At 43.3% G+C, this 18059-nt stretch overlaps 2 protein-coding genes across 3 annotated transcripts in view; one reads left to right on the top strand and one right to left on the bottom strand.

The window, feature by feature from the left end:
- Positions 1-8218, bottom strand: part of dscama (Down syndrome cell adhesion molecule a) — a 99629-nt gene extending 91411 nt beyond the window's left edge. For both annotated transcript variants that reach the window (XM_086057404.1, XM_086057405.1), the window contains exon 1: positions 7239-8218. In XM_086057404.1, the coding sequence (XP_085913530.1) occupies positions 7239-7281 (43 nt within the window). In that variant the 5' untranslated portion in view covers positions 7282-8218. The remainder of the gene's footprint in view (positions 1-7238) is intronic.
- Positions 8219-12421: 4203 nt separating this feature from the next.
- On the top strand, positions 12422-13396 carry LOC147132929 (uncharacterized; the record flags this gene model as incomplete). The annotated part of the gene is made up of 1 exon (XM_086013151.1): positions 12422-13396. A coding segment is annotated over one exon (675 nt), but the record flags the coding sequence as incomplete, so codon positions are not given.
- Between the last annotated feature and the right edge of the window lie 4663 nt (positions 13397-18059).

Here is an 18059-nt window from a genome sequence, read left to right as displayed (position 1 = left end):
GGAACCTGGGAACCCAGCTAATCAGTGATTAAAGGTAATAATAATTAAAAGAATACAAAATAAACCTGTTACCTGTTGCAAAAATGAAACCTTACATTTGTTGAGGGTTGGCTGCAGTAGGAATATGTTAATTTTGGTCACAATGAAACCTTGTGCCTCAATTGAATGTGCTGTGATATAAAGCATATCGAGATAGGTAGAATGCTAACAAGCTAATGGTTGCCTGATAGGTAGGATTGGATTGGATAGGAAGCATCTTTCCCTGTACTTTAGTACTATTTCTAGTGAACATTCATGCAATGCTTACATACTAACTGTTAGTAGGGTAATACAGGTATCCAGGTAGCCTCAAATGATGGATTGCAGTCTGGGTCTGGATCAAGTCATGGTGTCATACGGACCCACAATCCATTGCTGTATGTGCACGGTTACGCAGCCATTTGTTTCTCACATACGCCGCTGTTACAGACTGTGTAACTATAAACAGTAGTACTTTACCTATTGTTGTGATCATATGACCATAATACGCCAATCAAAATGTTTGTATTCTGTAAGAGATTTGCGGGATCAAAGACACGTGGCTTGTTCAAAAGTTAAGAAAGTTGACTCAGAAAATACAGTTTTCAACAATGAATGGACTAACCAGTATTTTATTCTTCTATTCCAGGCTTTGTCAAAGTAGGCCTACGGCCTGGGGACCACATTGGGCCGTGCTTAGCGAGGTAGCGAGCAAGAGCTGTGACCTGTGTCTGCAGTGTTGCCAACTTTGACGCCAACTTTTCCAACCCTTCTAGTAACTATTGTTCCCCCCCAAAAAAGAGACTAGTAAAAATGACAACAGTGGTCCTGTTAGCAACATTCTTATTTTCAAGGTGGAGGGAAGAGGGCCAAGAGGATTTGGCCTGACAATACCATAGGCAAATCTACAGTTTCATATACTGTACATATTGGATGTATTAAAAGTAAATAAAAAATAAGAACGGCTAAAATGAGTTGGATGTTGGTGCACAAAATTGTTATAAATTTGAAAGTGTCAAGATTTAATTTGAATGATCCTTATAATTTTGTTTAAAATGCATATTTACTAATTCTAAAAATACATACCATATCTTCACACAGCATTTTATTGAAACAAGATAATGTGCTTTTTCTAGTGAATACAAACTCAAAGTTGAGGTGAGGGTGTTGGCTTGGCCCTTGGCAAGCATCCCAGTTTCTCATGTGACCCCTTTGCAAAATGAATTGCCCACCCCTGTTTATATTTTTTTGGAAGCCAGTTCAAAACCGTTGTGTCTCACATGTTACAAGACCATGGCTTTAATAAAAAGCAGGAACATTAAGCTGCACTTCCAAACGAAACACAAGCTTTGATCAAACATATCCACTGAACTCAGAGACCAGAACTCGCAAAAGAACCAAATTGAGAGCCCAGTACAGTAAAGCTACATGCCTGATAAGACAACCATGGGCAAAATGGGGCAAAGCAAATGAGCATTTACCAACGATTCCTTTCAATGCAGCTGCTGAAACGTTACTCGCTAGTAAACAAAATGATATTTACTTGACACAGGTGGAAATTTTTCCAAATACGGTGGTCCGTTATTCGTCATCTGCCAGCGGACTCGGTACCTGTCCGTCGTTTGTCAGTCCGTCATTTTTCGTGACGAACAGAAATGTAATCGTCAGTCAGTCAGTCAGTTAAGTCTTTCATGCAGTTAGTCTGTCAGTCCATCGCCACCACACCTACGCCTGCCCCCCAAAAAACATCAGCAAAACAAACGTCCGTCAGTGACAGACGGAGAGGTCCATCATTGACGGACGCAGTTAGGGATGATTACACTGACGTACGAAAACACACCATCCCTTCTAGCAACTATTTTCCCCCCCAATCATCAGCAAAACGGCTGTTCGTCAGTGACAGATTGACGGACTGGTCCGTCAGTCTGACATAATGCCCACCTCTGTTACTTGAAATGTGCATGTACCTGTTCAGAATTATTTGAAAGTCTGATCCCCCCGGAAGCCAAGTTGTCTCTGTCGCATAACACTAATATTAAATGCACAAGCTAGCAAATGAGCAAATGAACAAAACAAATAGATGTAACAGACGTATTGGGCACCACATGCAAACAACCCCCCCGAAGCCAAGTCGTCTCCGTCGCGTAACGCTAATATGAAATGCACAACCTAGCGTCTGCGTCGCATAATGCTAACATTAAATACACAAGCTAGCAAATGAGTAAAGCAAATAGACGTAATAGACATATTGGGCACCACACGCATCCCACTCTGTACATCGTGCCTAATGTTGTGGTCGTAAATTCAAAACACTAATTGGCCTGGGTGATAATGTAATGTAAAGAATGGTTCTGTGACCATGTGTCATTTAGACTAATCTTGAGGAGGGGGCTGCCATGTGACAAGTGGCTGACTGTTAATTGACTGCACCTCCAAACGTGTTGAAAAGGAAGCTGGTGACATAAAATGACTTAGGAGTTTTTTATTATTCAATGAGAAACCTCTTCTCAAAGCATAGCCTAACCATCAGAGATATTAATTCCAGGAATATATATCACGTTCAACTGGTTCCACTGGTTCAAAGTCCACAAGTGCGTCGTCTGTATCACTACCGTTACTTATTTCAGAGCTCCAGCAATCATCTGCGTCCGCCATTACTACTCGATAAAAATCGAAAAAAGTGTTGTGTCTCCCACACACACAAAAACATACCTGATGTTCTAGTGACACTTGGCACCCGGAAAATCTTCTCTTGTGGTTTGTCGTAATGCAAGCACATTAGCGTAAAGTTCAATGCAAGTGTTGTGGCGTGCTCTTTGTCCACAACGTGAAAGGAGTACAGGTACAACATTGACGTGGTCTTTTCAAATGAAGATTCTCATACCAATTTTTCTGTGATCCTCATCCCTGGGAAGGAGCTGGAATCTCGCGTTTATCACAACAACATTCTCCCCTCTTCGTCCGGGTGCCAGTTCAAAACATTGCTCTTTTAGTCACAGATTCAACTTCTGCTGCTTGTTACCGAAAGTATCTTTGACGAAGTCGTGCAGATAATTGTTTCTACATGATAGCACTCAAGAATAATTCGGCTAGAAAGGGTCCAGCTATAATGGTTATTATATAGATTTCTAGTAGGCACATTCTGCAATCCCCCACATACAATTTAAAACATTTCCCAGATGTCTTAGTAACATGTATGTGAAATACGTTCGTAAAAATAGCCCGATGATCAAGATCAAAATACACTTGTCAATTACTGTGTTCTCGCTACCACAAACCATTTTTTGCATGCAAATGTAAGATTAAATCACTCATCACATCTTGTCACGATCATGTTGAAAGTCATTCTAATTCATTTAATCGTTAATTAAATCACCACAAAATACAGTGTCTCCGGTCCATCAGGACATTTTGAAAACACATCCATTTCCCAGTGGCCTACATTGTGTTGACTGGTCTGTTGATGTTAATGGGCAACTGAGGAGCTGGCTTGTTGCTGTGACTGTGTCAGCCGTCCCTAACTGTATGTGAAGTGACAGAGCGCACCAAAAGACACCACACCACACAGACCTCGTTTCCCACTGGCCCTAATGTGACCTCTACTATGTAACATTGTTTTGTCTGATTGGAATTGGGTTAAAACAGCACCATGATGCCACACCCTTGTACTTGTCAAATAGCCAAGATTGTACTGTAACCCAATCTTCTCCATTTTATGTATGGACATTATTGGGAGTGTTATTTGAGCACAGAGTAAGTTTCTTGGCAACATTAGATTTCCTAGCAAGTGTTTTGTTGGTTCTGATGTATGAACCACAATTTGAACAAATGTTTACAACACAGGATACCCTGTAAGTGTCTTTAAATTTTGTCATAGTGTGGACTTTGGACTTTTGGTAAACGGGCCAAGCACAAGGCATGTAGCTTGTTAGCTAGTACAATGGTCTTAAATCTCTTGTTGTTAGCTGCCTCCCAGTGTTACTCTGGGATTCACAATGACAGAGTCCACAAAGCAAAACACAATATGAAGAGGACTTATTACTTTAACGGATGTCTTGTTCAAATGGGAGGAATTGTTTTCTTTACTGTGCTAGACACCCTTTTGAATTTGAACTTACCAGCTAACTCACCCAAATTACAAGCATCAATTCAACTCACTGCTATAATTGACAAGGCACACAAGGAATGCATTTTTATCACCTGAAATATGTAGGAATGCCTCAGTTGTCACAAACACTTGTGAAGGAGTTAAAGTGGCCACAAATGGAAATAAAAACAATATTAAATCACTGTCTAACCATCTAATGAGGCCTAATAAAAGAACTGTATCGAATGTTGTGTATTTAAGATAACAATGTTCACTTTGATAATCAGACTCTACTCTAACACAACACCCACATCATCCATCCATCACATTTAACATTCTGAGATGCAAAAATAAACTGTGATATGCAGTCGCGTGTTTGTCGTCCGAAGAGGTCAAAGAAACTGTAACTGATGCTAATTGAGCCTTTATGTCATATTGCTTTATGAAAAACGTTTTGTTTTGTTTTTTCCATCAAACATAAGTGCATTTACTGCAGCAGCACTGACCATCCTGGGCTGACCCTAAAAAGAGACGGTTGAAGAGCATGATTGTGTATTTACACAGCTTATTAGCACACCATTGAACATGTATCATATTTCACCCCAAGGCTCAGCTGAGCAAAAACCACATTATGCCCAATTTCATCCCTTCATAAATGGAAAACATTGCTGATCTTTGATTTAACTCTTAATAGACACGGTTTGAAGAGCAGTTGAAAAGCTCAAGCACCTTTAAATCGAACTCCATGGCATATTTTACTCTCAGCGACGCTGAATGTTTCATCACTCGCAAATGTGGCCTCAAATAGGCAGTTCGCAACAAAATGGGGTTTGCACAGTAGACAATACTCATAAATGACCACTTCAGTGATGAGATGCAAATAGGTGGGTTGAAACTCTGATATTTCAAATATATTCCCACAAACAGGCGATGCAAATGTCTGACATTTATAATGACTTTTATATTTAGTCCTCATTAGTCACAAGTAAATACTTATTGTAGCAATGTACCGAGTATTTATCTTCAAACAGAATTTAATGTCTCTCCCACATTGGAAAGATGAAACATATTAAGGAAGCATTCTGAGGGTCACCTGAATACAGTGCAGTGTTCAGGGAGCCCAAAACCCACACTGCAGTGGATTCATTAAAGCAGGTCTCCATAGAGACAACCTCAGCATCTGCACGAGAGCACTGCCTTATAATCCTTTATTTCTCCTCATCCAAAACGAAAGAAAGAGGACATCCCGAAATCAGCATTATTAAGATCAGTCCCAATGGCAGCTATTCAGACACATCTTTGTCTTTTCATTGCCTTTATATATGCAACGGAGAGGAAAGGGTGCAAGGAAATGTCTTATAACAACAACTCCGGCCCTTTTATTCAAGGCTGTATTTAGCTAAGCTAAGCTTGGAAAAAAGAATGCAACTGTAATTATATTGTTTACACATACAAATGAAATTTGAAACAATTAAAAGGTCGAATTGGGTTTGTCGATACGAATGTCGCAGCATCCTGTGCATGCAGCGCCCATTATGAAGTGCCGCTGCTGCTGCCATTCAAAGTTTCCATGTAGATGTCTCTAGCAGCAGCCATTTTGCAACGCTCATGCCTGGACCAAAGACTGAAAGAAAAAAAGCCAATCGGAAGCAAAGCAATGCATTACGCTCGGAGCAAATAGAGATGTTAGCACAGTTCACGTGTCAGATCGAAAATGGATATGTTTTGTCCATATCTGTTAGAAATTGCTTCACTTGCAGTTCAAATTGAGTCTTTGGTGCACCACAGCCATTGCATTTACTCCCTTCTCCCCGAAGAATAACAACCGCCTACAATTTTGCTTTCAGCGTGGCCACATAATGCTTTTCCTGGAATGTGCTTCCTGCATCGCCCTTAATTCTAATCCACACTTTTCCAAAAACACCTTTAAGTAGCCCAGTTTTCTTCTAAAGACAATTTCTGCCCCCCTCCCACATGCTCTCATTGCATTGCCTACCCTAAAGCCCCTTGTCCTCCTCATTGCCCCCCTTCTTCACACACCCTCGGTGGATTCGCCATTAAATAAAATCCTTCGCCCTTAGCCACTGAAAAACACAATTACTAGTTATCAATTCTAAACAATTGAAGGGATTCACTTTTGTTAAAAAAAAAAGATCCAATTTCATTTTGACACAATATGCATTTAGTCAGGGGTGAGAAGGGCTTGTCTTTTTTTTTTTCAATCCCAAATGCCTCCATGTCTGTGCTTCTAATATGGCGGGTGCAATGGAAGAGGAAAAAAAAAACTAGCTGTCCTATAATCCTTTTTCTCGAAGACATCCGAACAAAAAGGCCACAATATGTGCATGTTAATTCATTTAAGTGATAAAATGATTAACATAAATCATAACAACTGCATAAAGTACATTTTATAATTAGTTACATTTTAGGACTTCTAATTGCTGAACTCAATGGATAGCTCTTTTGAAATTGTTTCAATTTAAATTAATTAGTAAGGTTTCAATTATTTTACACTAATCAGACATCTGACAAAATGGTACTACAGATACAATAATTGATCATAAAAATTGGCTGTGTTTCCACATGGAATGGAATGTAATTTAATGCTTATTATAGTTAGTTTAAAAAATACAGACTGAGGCCTAGTGCTGCTTGATCACAAAAAGGACATGATCATTTCTCATACTGTAACAGAGGAATCAAATTATGTAGAGATTTTTCTTGAAGGCCTAGAATTTAGTAAATGTCATTGCAGGGGTGGGGGTAAATCAATACAACACATTAATATGTAGGTCCTATGTTGCAATGCATGCTGCATCCATTATTGTACATATAAAAGCCCCCTATTTCTTGTTTGGTACCTTTCTCAATCAATTTGATTTAAGATTGTGAAATGTTACAAATGCATATAAGATAAACGTTGTTACACTTGAAGGTTAATTGAGATGAACCCTCTCGAAACGGCCCAGTGCCTGAGACTGAACATAGCAACAGCCTCCCCCCAAAATGAAGAGAGAGACTATTTGGAAATGCTTTGGAAACAATCGGATAGATTACGCTACCTGCACAACATGTGATGTGTTAGCATAAACTTAAAGCCGAAGCATGCAAAAATAAAATTCTTAACACCTACCATTCAAGATGCACTGGGAAAAGATAAGAGCCAATATCCACATGCCCCGCTCCTTTCAATATCCAAGCATTCAATATTTTCTGCTTCTTTCCTCGCACTCCTTCTCCTTAAATGTCTTTTATTTCTTCAACAAGTCATTTGTAACGAAAGAAGGGGGCGCGCGTGCATTTCTTGTTGACTCCGAATCTTGTGCTGACTCTCTCTCTCTCACACACACAATCCAGGGAAGAAGATGAAGAGGAGGAGGTTTGGAGCTTCTTCCTGCAGCTGATTGTCTTGTGGTGCAGCGGGAGGCAGTGTAAGGATATGATCCACAAGTATTTGGAGTGCGAGCGGAGGTGGACCGCGCGGGGCCTCAGCGGCGCAGCCGTCCCTCCGTGTCGGACCTCTGCCTGGCGTTGAACATGAGGGAGCCCGGCTCCGTGCGCTCCGGTCCAGGTGAGAGGTTCCGCCGCGGCTGCTGAGTCAGAGACTGGAGGCGCATAGAAGAAAGTGGCTGTGCGCACACCCAGGCTCCGCGATCCAACAACCCCCCCAAAAGAAAGAAAGATAAACGGCTAAAAAAAAATAAAATAAATAAAATATCCAATTAAAAACAACAAGCAAGCACAAAAGTACAAATTTGAATGAAAGAGGAAAATGCGTCTCCACGAGAGGATGGGATCAATTTGCGTAAAAGTGCGCACACCGATGATTGTTAGCTGCGTTGGGAACTCATTCTCTCTTCTCCACCTCTCTCCATCCGGCGAGCAACAAGCACACGCATCTTCCCTCCACAGAAACCCGCACACTCAAACTGCGCACACTGGTCCCTGCGCCTACTACAACCTGCCCTGCCTTGCACAAGTGTGGGATAAAGCCTCTCCTTCCTCTCCGCAGCGGCGTCCTCCCTCTCCCATTGCCTTAAAGGTGCACGCATGTGAGTGGGTGGGTGGAGGGAGCACAGCTGAGGCTCAGAGGGAGCCTTTAAACTCCCTCTTTGTCTTTTGCTTTAATACTGATTAAGGTGGCCCACGAAGAGAGAATAAAAGGACATTAGCACGAGAGACTGAGCTCTTTGCAGGACATCTTTGCTGGCTTTGCAGTTGTGTAGCAAGCTGGAGTATGATTTCTGAGGAGGGAGGGGGGAGTGAGAGGTGGAGGTGGAGAGAGGGAGAGGCCAGGCTTCACCTGACTGGTTAGGCGTTTGGTGGAGGCAATATGATAAATTGCCTGAATTGGCAGAGATCAGATCTTGTCAAATCACAAGTTCTCCATGCAGGATTTATGAGCCCTGCGGGCATTGTGCCCAACGCCATTCATTAATTGACCTTGACAAATATAAGCAGAAAAACAGCACATGCACTTATAGCACCAGGTGGCATCAACATTCCCCCCTGCAGGGGTTGAAAGCTTTGGTTCATGTTGTAAAGCTAAAGTTGATTTTTCTGCGTGTTTTCCATGCACACAAGTTTTGGGACAACTCTAAACTTTGGAAATACTCAGAAATGTTGTATTTTAACAACAGGGGTGGTATAGTGGATTTTATTTATTTTTATATTTTTTACTTAACATATGTGTCTTTACCTACCATTTAAAAAAATGACACATAGCTATTTTAATCTTTCCTTCACTAATTGGCTGCCTTATAGCAAGGGATGTTGCACCATTTTGACTGAAGTTTTAAAATGATACTACAGTAACTTGCTCAAAAATGCTTGATTGGACAATGTTGGTAATCAAAATTATTTGCAAAACTTCATTAACAGTCGAACTTTCTCAATAGCATTTTAATATATATGAGGTGATTTAATTGTTTGCACTGGCAGTGATTTATTTCATCATACTTTGAGGACAATTAGCATATTGAAGTGATTTTTTTTTCCAAAATGCATTTGATTATTCAAAGAAAAATTACACTTATTTACCCAGATCTTCTAATTCTAAAAAAAAACAAAAAAACAATTAATTGAATGGTATGGCAAGACTTTTAAAAATTTTTTTTTTTTTTTAATTTGGCTTTCATCTCCATCCATCTGGTTTCCACTCACTATCAAAACAAATGTTGGTCCAAGGATTTGCATTTGTCCATTTGGGTCAAAGGGCGTGGGCAGACTACTCTTTTTTTTTTTTTTTTTAACCAATTGTCCTCCTTAGGGTCACAGGGGAAGTACACCCTACACCAGGGGTCACCAACTCCGATCCTCGAGGGCACCTGTCCTGCAGGTTTTCCATCTCTCCCTGCTGTAACACACCTGCTCATCAGCAAGCTCTTGAGAAGCCTGATAACGATCCTGATCATTTTAGACTAAAAACACTAAACACTAACAGCGTCGGAGCAGCTCAGAGAATGACTAATTTCAATTAATGGCACGGTGGCCGACTGGTTAGCACGTCCGCCTCACAGTTCGGAGGTCGTGGGTTTGATCCCGGCTCCGGCCTCCCTGTGTGGAGTTGTTCTCCCCATGCCTGCGTGGGTTTTCTCCGGGTACTCCGGTTTCCTCCCACATTCCAAAAACATGCTTGGTCGGTTGATTGAACACTCTAAATTGCCCCTAGGTGTGATTGTGAGTGTGGATGTTTGTTTGTCTCTGTGTGCCCTGCGATTGGCTGGCAACCGATTCAGGGTGTCCCTGCCTACTGCCCAAAGACAGCTGGGATAGGCTCCAGCACGCCCGTGACCCTTGTGAGGAGAAGCGGTATAGATAATGGATGGATGGAGGGTTATTTTGTCCATGACATTGACAAAAATTGGATGGAAAATGCGTGGTTTGCACCTCACAGTATGAAGACACAACAACAACAACGTTTAACTTCATTTGTCATTCTAAAACCCACAGAGAGCTAAGCAGTGTAGCTAGCGATACGAACACTGGTTTGGGAGCAGTAAATAATTTGATTTTGAACATTTAAGTACAGTAACTAGGGGTGGGATTGTTTGCGAAAATTGTCCGAACCGTTCGTTTTGACTGGCGTTTACGTTCGCGTATGCTAAAGTTCCCCCCACCCTCTATTTAATAATGAGATGAAGTGCTGGGCAGTGTGCACTTCGAAAGTAGCTTCGATTCATCAAAATATAGACACCGGTGTCATGGCATGTAGCTAGCATAGAGCACTATAGAGTCTATGCAGAGTACTTCTCTGGTTGTGAACGTATCCACCATATTTGCTGTGGCAAACTAATGCACGTCTACTTCATTCAACTTCAAAACACAACCTACAAAGTGCACAAAGTTAATGCCTTTCGTTCACCCATTAACACATACTCATTTGATTTGGGTAACAGATTGGCACTTGAAACAAAGTATATAGTTTTTAAATCTGATTATACACATTTACACCCTCGTTCAGCATATTTCAGTATTCATCACCACTTTAACACTGTGCCCCTCATAAACATTAGTATGAAAACAATAACATGCATTCTTCTAAATAATTAAGCTGCATTTAATTCCTTTGTTGTCTTGTTTTCCAGTCATATGAACATATGGCAAATCTATCTTCTCTGGCTTTGTCCCAGCACACAGTTTGGGTTCAAAGATTGGATTAAAATCATTGCCTGTATAGTCGTATTCTTCTAATCCCTTTTTAATACTATGACATGTTGTAAAGTTATAACCAAATCACAGATCTTATCCTGCCCAAACCCTTCTGTTATTTAAACATTCACGTGTATCAAGCTGATTTAATATAGAACAGATACAATACTGTAGATGAGTAAAATACTGTTTATCTGTTCTAAACAAATTACAAAATAAAATCATCCATAAACCTACAATGCATTCAGTTACATGTAAAACTGTTATAACTGGTTGTTTACGTGATGTATCAGTTGGTCTGCAGTTGCTATGGTCCTTTTATAATGTTTTAAAATACTTTTTACTCTTAAACTTCCGAGTCATATCTGCGAATGGGTCCAAATCCCGATCCTCACATGACAGAACGTACTGACCTGTCATGGACCCAGCAGACTCAGACACAATCCCTCAACCCAAAGACATCACCACTTGCTCCTAAACATCCCTCCACCTCCAATCAGGTAGTGATTGTGTCACCGGGTGCTGCTTTGCCTTTTCACTGGGAATCTCTCGTGTCGCTCCTTCACGATGGGTCGCTCAAACCGTCGCAAGTCCCGGTCTGCCTCCAACCGCCCTCAGCCTCCTCAGTTTTTGTACGATGATGATCCCTTAGTTTCCGATTCAGATTTTGACACAAATTTTGGTTTTCCGAGTCCCTTCCCAAATCACTATTCAAGCCCTTGCCAATTTTTGTCACGTTTTCTGATGATGATTCCTTAGTGTCCAGTCCAGAACACTTCCCTTCAGAGCCTACTTTGGGTGCCCAGTTGGCCATTTATATGGGACCCCCACGGGGTGGCCAACGTAGACGTCCGAATAGAGTTTCTGGTTCCTGCTCAGCTTTTTCCAAGTCACATCATTACGAACCTTTACCCAAGCCACTACACTGCCCACCTTTTTCGACACCTCGTTCACTGCGTACTTCTTCACCTAGTCCCGTTCATCCCGTTTCTTCTAGTTTACATTCCTCCCTATCTGTACTCCCAATCCCTTGTGTCTCATGTACGTCCCAACCTCTATGGTGGCAGGCTGATGAGGCAGGGACCCTTCCCGGCGCCTCAGCAAATGCGGGCCCCCCGTCCCGATGCCTCAGCAGTGCCAGACCCCCTTCCCGGCACCTCGACAACTACAGGCTCCCATGCCGACTACTCTGCAGTGCCAAGCCCTCTTCCCGGCACCTCGGCATCTACAGGCTCTCATGCCAGCTCCTCTGCAGTGCCAAGCCCTCTTCCCGGCACCTCAGTAACTACAGGCTCCCATGCCGGTTCCGCTGCAGTGCCAGGCCCTCTTCCCATCACCTCGGCAACTACAGGTTCTCATGCCGGCTCCTCTGCAGTGCCAAGCCCTCTTTCCGGCACCTCGGCAACTACAGGCTCTCATGCCGGCTCCTCTGCAGTGCCAAGCCCTCTTCCCGGCACCTCGGTAAATACAGGCTCCCATGCCGGTTCCGCTGCAGTGCCACGCCCTCTTCCCGGCACCTCAGTAACTACAGGCTCCCATGCTGGTTCCTCTGCAGTGCCAGCCCCTCTTCCCGGCACCTCAGCGAATGCAGGCCCCTATCCTAGTTCCTCAGCACCACCAGACTCTGACGCTGTTACGGCGGCGCAACTTCTGTGGCTGCCCTGAATTCTGCTACGACAGCGCAAGACCTTCAGCTGGTCTCTGATTCTGCTCCAGCGGCGCAAGGCCTTCGGCTGCCCTTTGACTCTGTTCCGGCTGTGCAACCTCTGCGGCTGCCCTTGGATTCTGCTACGACGGCTCCGGCAGTGCAACTTCTGCGGCTGCCCTTGGATTCTGCTACGATGGTGCAAGGCCTTCAACTGCCCTCTGATTCTGCTCCGGCGGTGCAAGGCCTTCGGCTGCCCTCTGACTCGGCTTTGGCAGCGCAACCTCTGCGGATGCCCTTGCATTCTGCTACGACGGCTCCGGCAGCGCAACCTTGGCGGCTGCCCTTGGATTCTGCTACGACGGCTCCGGCAGCACTACCTCTGCAGCTGCCCTTCGATTCTGCTACGACGGCACAAGACCTTCGGCTGCCCTCTGACTCGGCTCTGGTGCTACAACCTCTGCGGCTGCTCTTGGATTCGCGGCCTGAGGCTGCCTTCATCCCCTGTGTGGCCCCCTGGACGCCCACAGGACTGGCCCTGCCAAGACCCTCTCGTCTGGACTCCGGGTCACCCACCAGACTTGTCCAGCCAAGCAAGACCTTCTCGCATGGCCTCCTGGACGCCCACCGGACTGGCCCCACCAAGAATCTCTTGTCTGGCCTTCAGGAGGGCCACTAGATTGTCCCTGCCATGACCCTCCCGTCTGGCCTCCGGGTCTCCCACCAGATTGTTCCTGCCAAGACCCTCTCGTCTGGCCTCCTGGATGCCCACCGTACTGGCCCCGCCAAGAACCTCGTGTCTGGCTTTCGGGAGGGCCACTAGATTGTCCCTGCCACGACCCTCTTGTCTGGCCTCCGGGTCGCCCACCGGACTGCTTATGCCAAGACCCTCCCGTCTGGCCTTCTGAACGCCCACCGAACTGGTTCCGCCGGGGAACCTCTTCGCCTTCGCCGATCTGTTCTTTAGTTTAGTTTACTTTAGTTTCATGTTGTCCAATTGTTTTTCTTTTTTTTTTTTTTTGTTTACTTTTATTTTCTTTGTGACCTTGTTTCTGTTGTTGAATTTAGATTCTGGGCACCAGGTGGTGCCCCTTGAGGGGGGGGTTACTGTTATAACTGGTTGTTTACGTGATGTATCGGTTGCTCTGCAGTTACTATGGTCCTTTTATGCTTTGTGCTTTATAATGTCATATAGGCTTGAAGTCTTACAGTTTAAATCTTTGAGTTACACACTGACACATTGTCAGTACGTCAAACCTTCTTGGAGTGAGGATGCGAACTCTCTTCCAGTCCTGATATCTGTTGTTACTTTGTATTTTTCTTGATAATTACTTTTTACTCTTCAACTTCCGTGTCATATCTGCGAATGGGTCCAAATCCCGATCCTCACATGACAGAAAACTATATTTTGCTGCAAAAGCTTTACTGTTCCAGGCCTTGATTTCCAAGGAGTTAGCGTCAGGAGGTTAGTGCATAATATTGTTTGTATTGCAGTATGTTATGCTTACTAATTACAGCGTGTTAAGACATTTTTCCATTACAGGTTCCAGAGCAGCCTAAATGCCTTTTCCTCACCAAAAACATCCCCAAAGTGGTGTTTCCCTCCATTCGAGCATTCCTGCTCTTACCTCCTCTCCAAGCACCAGCCTTGCCCGACCGAAGAAAATGACCAGGTCCTGACATTGTTCCGTAACAATGCCCCATACCGCCCCTGCCAAGTAAACACACGCCCACTTTCTCCAGAAGCCAGCAGTGGTCGGCCAAACGCGTATATTTTTGCACCGGGGTTGGGGTCTCTGTGCTGCTTCGTGCACTTCAAATTCATGGTCGGACTCTGGATCCAGAACGTAAGGCTCCACAATACGTTCTTCCATCGTCTATTTACTATTTAGTGTTTGGTGGGCGGTGCGTGCTGCTGGATTGGGACAAAGTCCTGAGTGCAGCGTGGCAGCCACATAGGGAGAGGCGGGGTTTTGGTGAACCAGGCGTCTTACTTCCGGGTTAGAAAAACAGCCACCAAAATACCTCATCTTTCATAAGAAAGTTGATCGTCGTTGTGCTAAAGGTAATATATCATCATGTATATGCCTATAATTAACTGTGGAAAGCTTAAAGCAGCACTGGGCAAGAATTCGACCTTAATAGAAAAATTGCACAACTCTTTTGATGAAACAATTACTTACAAGTAGTTGAATGGGACTTTTGTCATGCCCTGGGGGGGTCTGTATCGTTTTTACTGACACTAAGCAACTTTGAGGAGGATGGGAGCAACCCTGGCACACAAAAAAAAATACAAATGTCCTGAATTGCTTTACAGCATACTCACTTCCTCCTTTCGCTATAAGGACGGAAGTCGATTCGAATATCTATGTGCTATTACCGGTGTCATGGCAGAAGCTCCAAAACAAACCAAAAAACAAAATTATTGTTTAAACAAAATTAGATTCATTACCTCATCGCTATTTATCTTTCACACAGCCACTGGAAATAGAAATGCAATTTAGTCCAACTTGCAGGCCAGCGAGAGCGCAGGATTTCACGACACTATGCGCTGGCACGCATGGGAAATGTGGTTGACTTTTGGCAAAATACTACCGCTTTTGTCCACATGGTGCTGCCATAATCAACAAAAACTGACATATGACACAGTGCTACTTGAAAATAGCATGATACATCTCAGGTCAGTGCTTTTGATGATGTTTAGGCCAGCAGAGAAGGCTTACGGCCCTGACGGCATGTCACTGGCTACTGCTTGATAAACTTAAATGTTATGGTTTTGGTTTGACGGTTCTGTCTTGGTTGAAAAAGTCAGCTGTCAGAGAGCGGAAGTTGTAGCAGTTGCCACCCTCCACTTCCCCGCCGAACATTCCACCAGCCGCCACTGTTCAGACACCCCTTAATGTTGCAGCTGTATGCTAACATATTTACATTTTTGTCCAAAACAATATTAAGTAAGTAAGTAAGACCTATCAGGACCCATCTGTACACTTTATTGTGTCACGTAAAGCTAGAGTCCAACCCGTTAGGCTCAGGGTTTAGGCTCAGGGTAAGAATTGGCACACACCCTGAACTGATCAACCAACCACTTGACTGAAACAGCAGACACACAACAATCCACACAAAAAATACAAACAATCTAGGGTGTTCAATTATCAGAACATACAGATTTTTTGTTGTGTTGGGGAAGCTGGAATTACATGGAAGAGGACCCATTCAAGCATGGAGAGAAGTCCACACAGAAATGCCTAAACAGATGTGCTGTGTTGTATATTTGAATCCAGAATCTCCTTTCTATGAGGACATATTGCAGACCACTCAATTGTTGGCAAACAGCATTACTGAAAAATATAAAGAATCATTCAAAACTGTTTCCACTTCTTTCGATCGGTCTTCATGCACTTTGATTAGAATTCACTTGTGTTAAAATTTGACATGATTTGGAAAGTCACACACACCAGATCCTACAGGCCTCACAATTTCAAAGCATATCAAAGCAATATGAACAAGCCACGAGGTAAACAAACTGCTTGAGAAGAGCAAAGATAGGATTATGGCAAGACAGATTTGGAGAAGGCTATAATATTTTTCTGCAGTACTTAATTCTACCAAGAGCTCAGGAGGCTCTCTAATTATTCTTAAAGCTGAAGTCAACCCAAACATATTTTTTTCAGGAATATGTTCTATGCAGGCCCACTAGTTGAAAACAAGGCAACTAGCCACCTCAATCCATTTTGTCACTTATGTCGACTGAAAATGACATCACAGACCCTCAAGGGCTTAATGACCAATCACGGCTCACCTGTTTTCTGAAACGGAGCCGTGATTGGTCGTTGTGAGCAGTTGTGATGTCATTTTCAGTCGACAGAAGTGACAAAATGGCCGCCCCCAGAGATGGCTAAAAACGGGTGGATTTTGTTGCGTAACTCATATTTCACAAACAATATTAATCAGAATGCTGAGTTTCAACTAGTGGGCCTGCATAGAACATATTCTTAAAAAAATATGCTTTGGTTGACTTCCGCTTAAAATGGGTGAAATTTGGTCCAACCTCGATCCTTACTAAAACTGAACCGAACTGAGCAATCAGAAGAGAAGAGCCTTAGTCAGAGGATGACAACAAAACCTGGTGCTCACTCTGGCTGAGACCATTTGTGGCGATGAATAAAATAGACTGCAGACGTTGCACTAATCAACCTGTGATCTACCACTTAAAGCTCTCCTTCCTGAACAAGAGAGGGAACGCAACCTTTTGCCGATTGAAGACCATGGCCTCAGATTTGGAGGTGCTGATTTTCATCCCAACCAATTTACTCTGTTGCAAACTACTCGAGCGAGACTTGAAGATCGCAGCATGATGAAGCCAACAGAACCACATCATCTGCAAAAAACTGTGACAAAATACTGAGACCGCCAAACAAGCTCACCTGTTTTATGAAGCTGATTGGTCGTAACCTGAGCCATGAGTAACTGATGTCATTTTCAGTCGACAGCGAATGGCAAAATGGCCGCCCCTGAGATGGACAAAAATGAGTATATCTTACTGCTTAACTCATATTTCACAAAAACAATATTAATCAAGAGGCCATGTATCGACTAGTGGGCTTGCATAGGACATATTCTTGTAAATAATTTTTGGGAATTGACTTCCTATAAAATTGGATAATTTCTTCGAGCACCCCTGATCATCTGCCCAAGGCACACTTGGTTTTGGAATCACTGCAGTAGACTACTGAATATATCCTAATAGAGAGAAGGAAAACATGAAAATGATTTTTATCTTACAACCAGGGCCGCTCCTGACCAAACTGGGGCCCGGAGAAAAATTCATTTGCCCGCCGCCCCCAACTATTTTGTCGACGGGGCTGTGCTGAAGCAACTTTGAACGATGATGTGCGAAATTCGCTTGTTGCCCGGGGCGAATGGCTATTTTTCATGCAACGAAAATAATTTGTTGCCAGTGGGGTTGGGGGATTGTTCGACTGGGGGGGGGTGCACCCTGAATCACTGATGCCATGTCCTGTGCATGTCGAAGCGTTCACAGAGTTTTATGCATGACAGGCATATGAGGCTCACTTGATGACACAATGCGTCCCCTTGAGCAAATTGGGGCCCCCCACGGATGATGGGGCCCTACACACAGCACGTGATCTGCATGTAGGGAGGGGCAGCCCTGCTTACAACATAACAAATGTGTGTGGGGTAAAGAGAGGTTTTAGATAGGCCCTGTATATCACCGTGATCAAAATGATGATTTCTCTAAATTGTGTAAGTTATAATCAATCATTTAGTGTGTAATGTACTACAACATATATGATCTTACCAAGAAACCATTAGGGGATTATAAAACCTTAACTACGCAGCATCTTTCCCCAAGGGTATTTTTATGGCTTTCAGGAACAAATTACTTGTAAGTCATTTGATTATATGCAAACAACCTAATAAATATACATCTCACAAGGTTTTAAGCTGACCAATTATGGCAAAAGCAGAAGAAAGGCAATTCCACTATGCGAGTCAGGCATGTTAATAATTCAAGCAATATTATGAGGTAGAGATGGATAAACGGCCATCTAACCTACTGTACATCCTCATTTTATTAGTCCGCCGTTGATTGCTTCTCCCTGACCATAAATTCTGAAGGGAAATTGGGACTACATT

The sequence above is a fragment of the Filicampus tigris genome, chromosome 17 (assembly GCF_054856515.1).
Source record: "Filicampus tigris isolate MCC_2025a chromosome 17, RoL_Ftig_1.0, whole genome shotgun sequence".
Lineage (NCBI taxonomy): Eukaryota > Metazoa > Chordata > Actinopteri > Syngnathiformes > Syngnathidae > Filicampus > Filicampus tigris.
The sequence above is the reverse complement of the archived record's forward strand: the minus strand, read 5'-3'. Positions and strand labels throughout refer to the sequence as shown.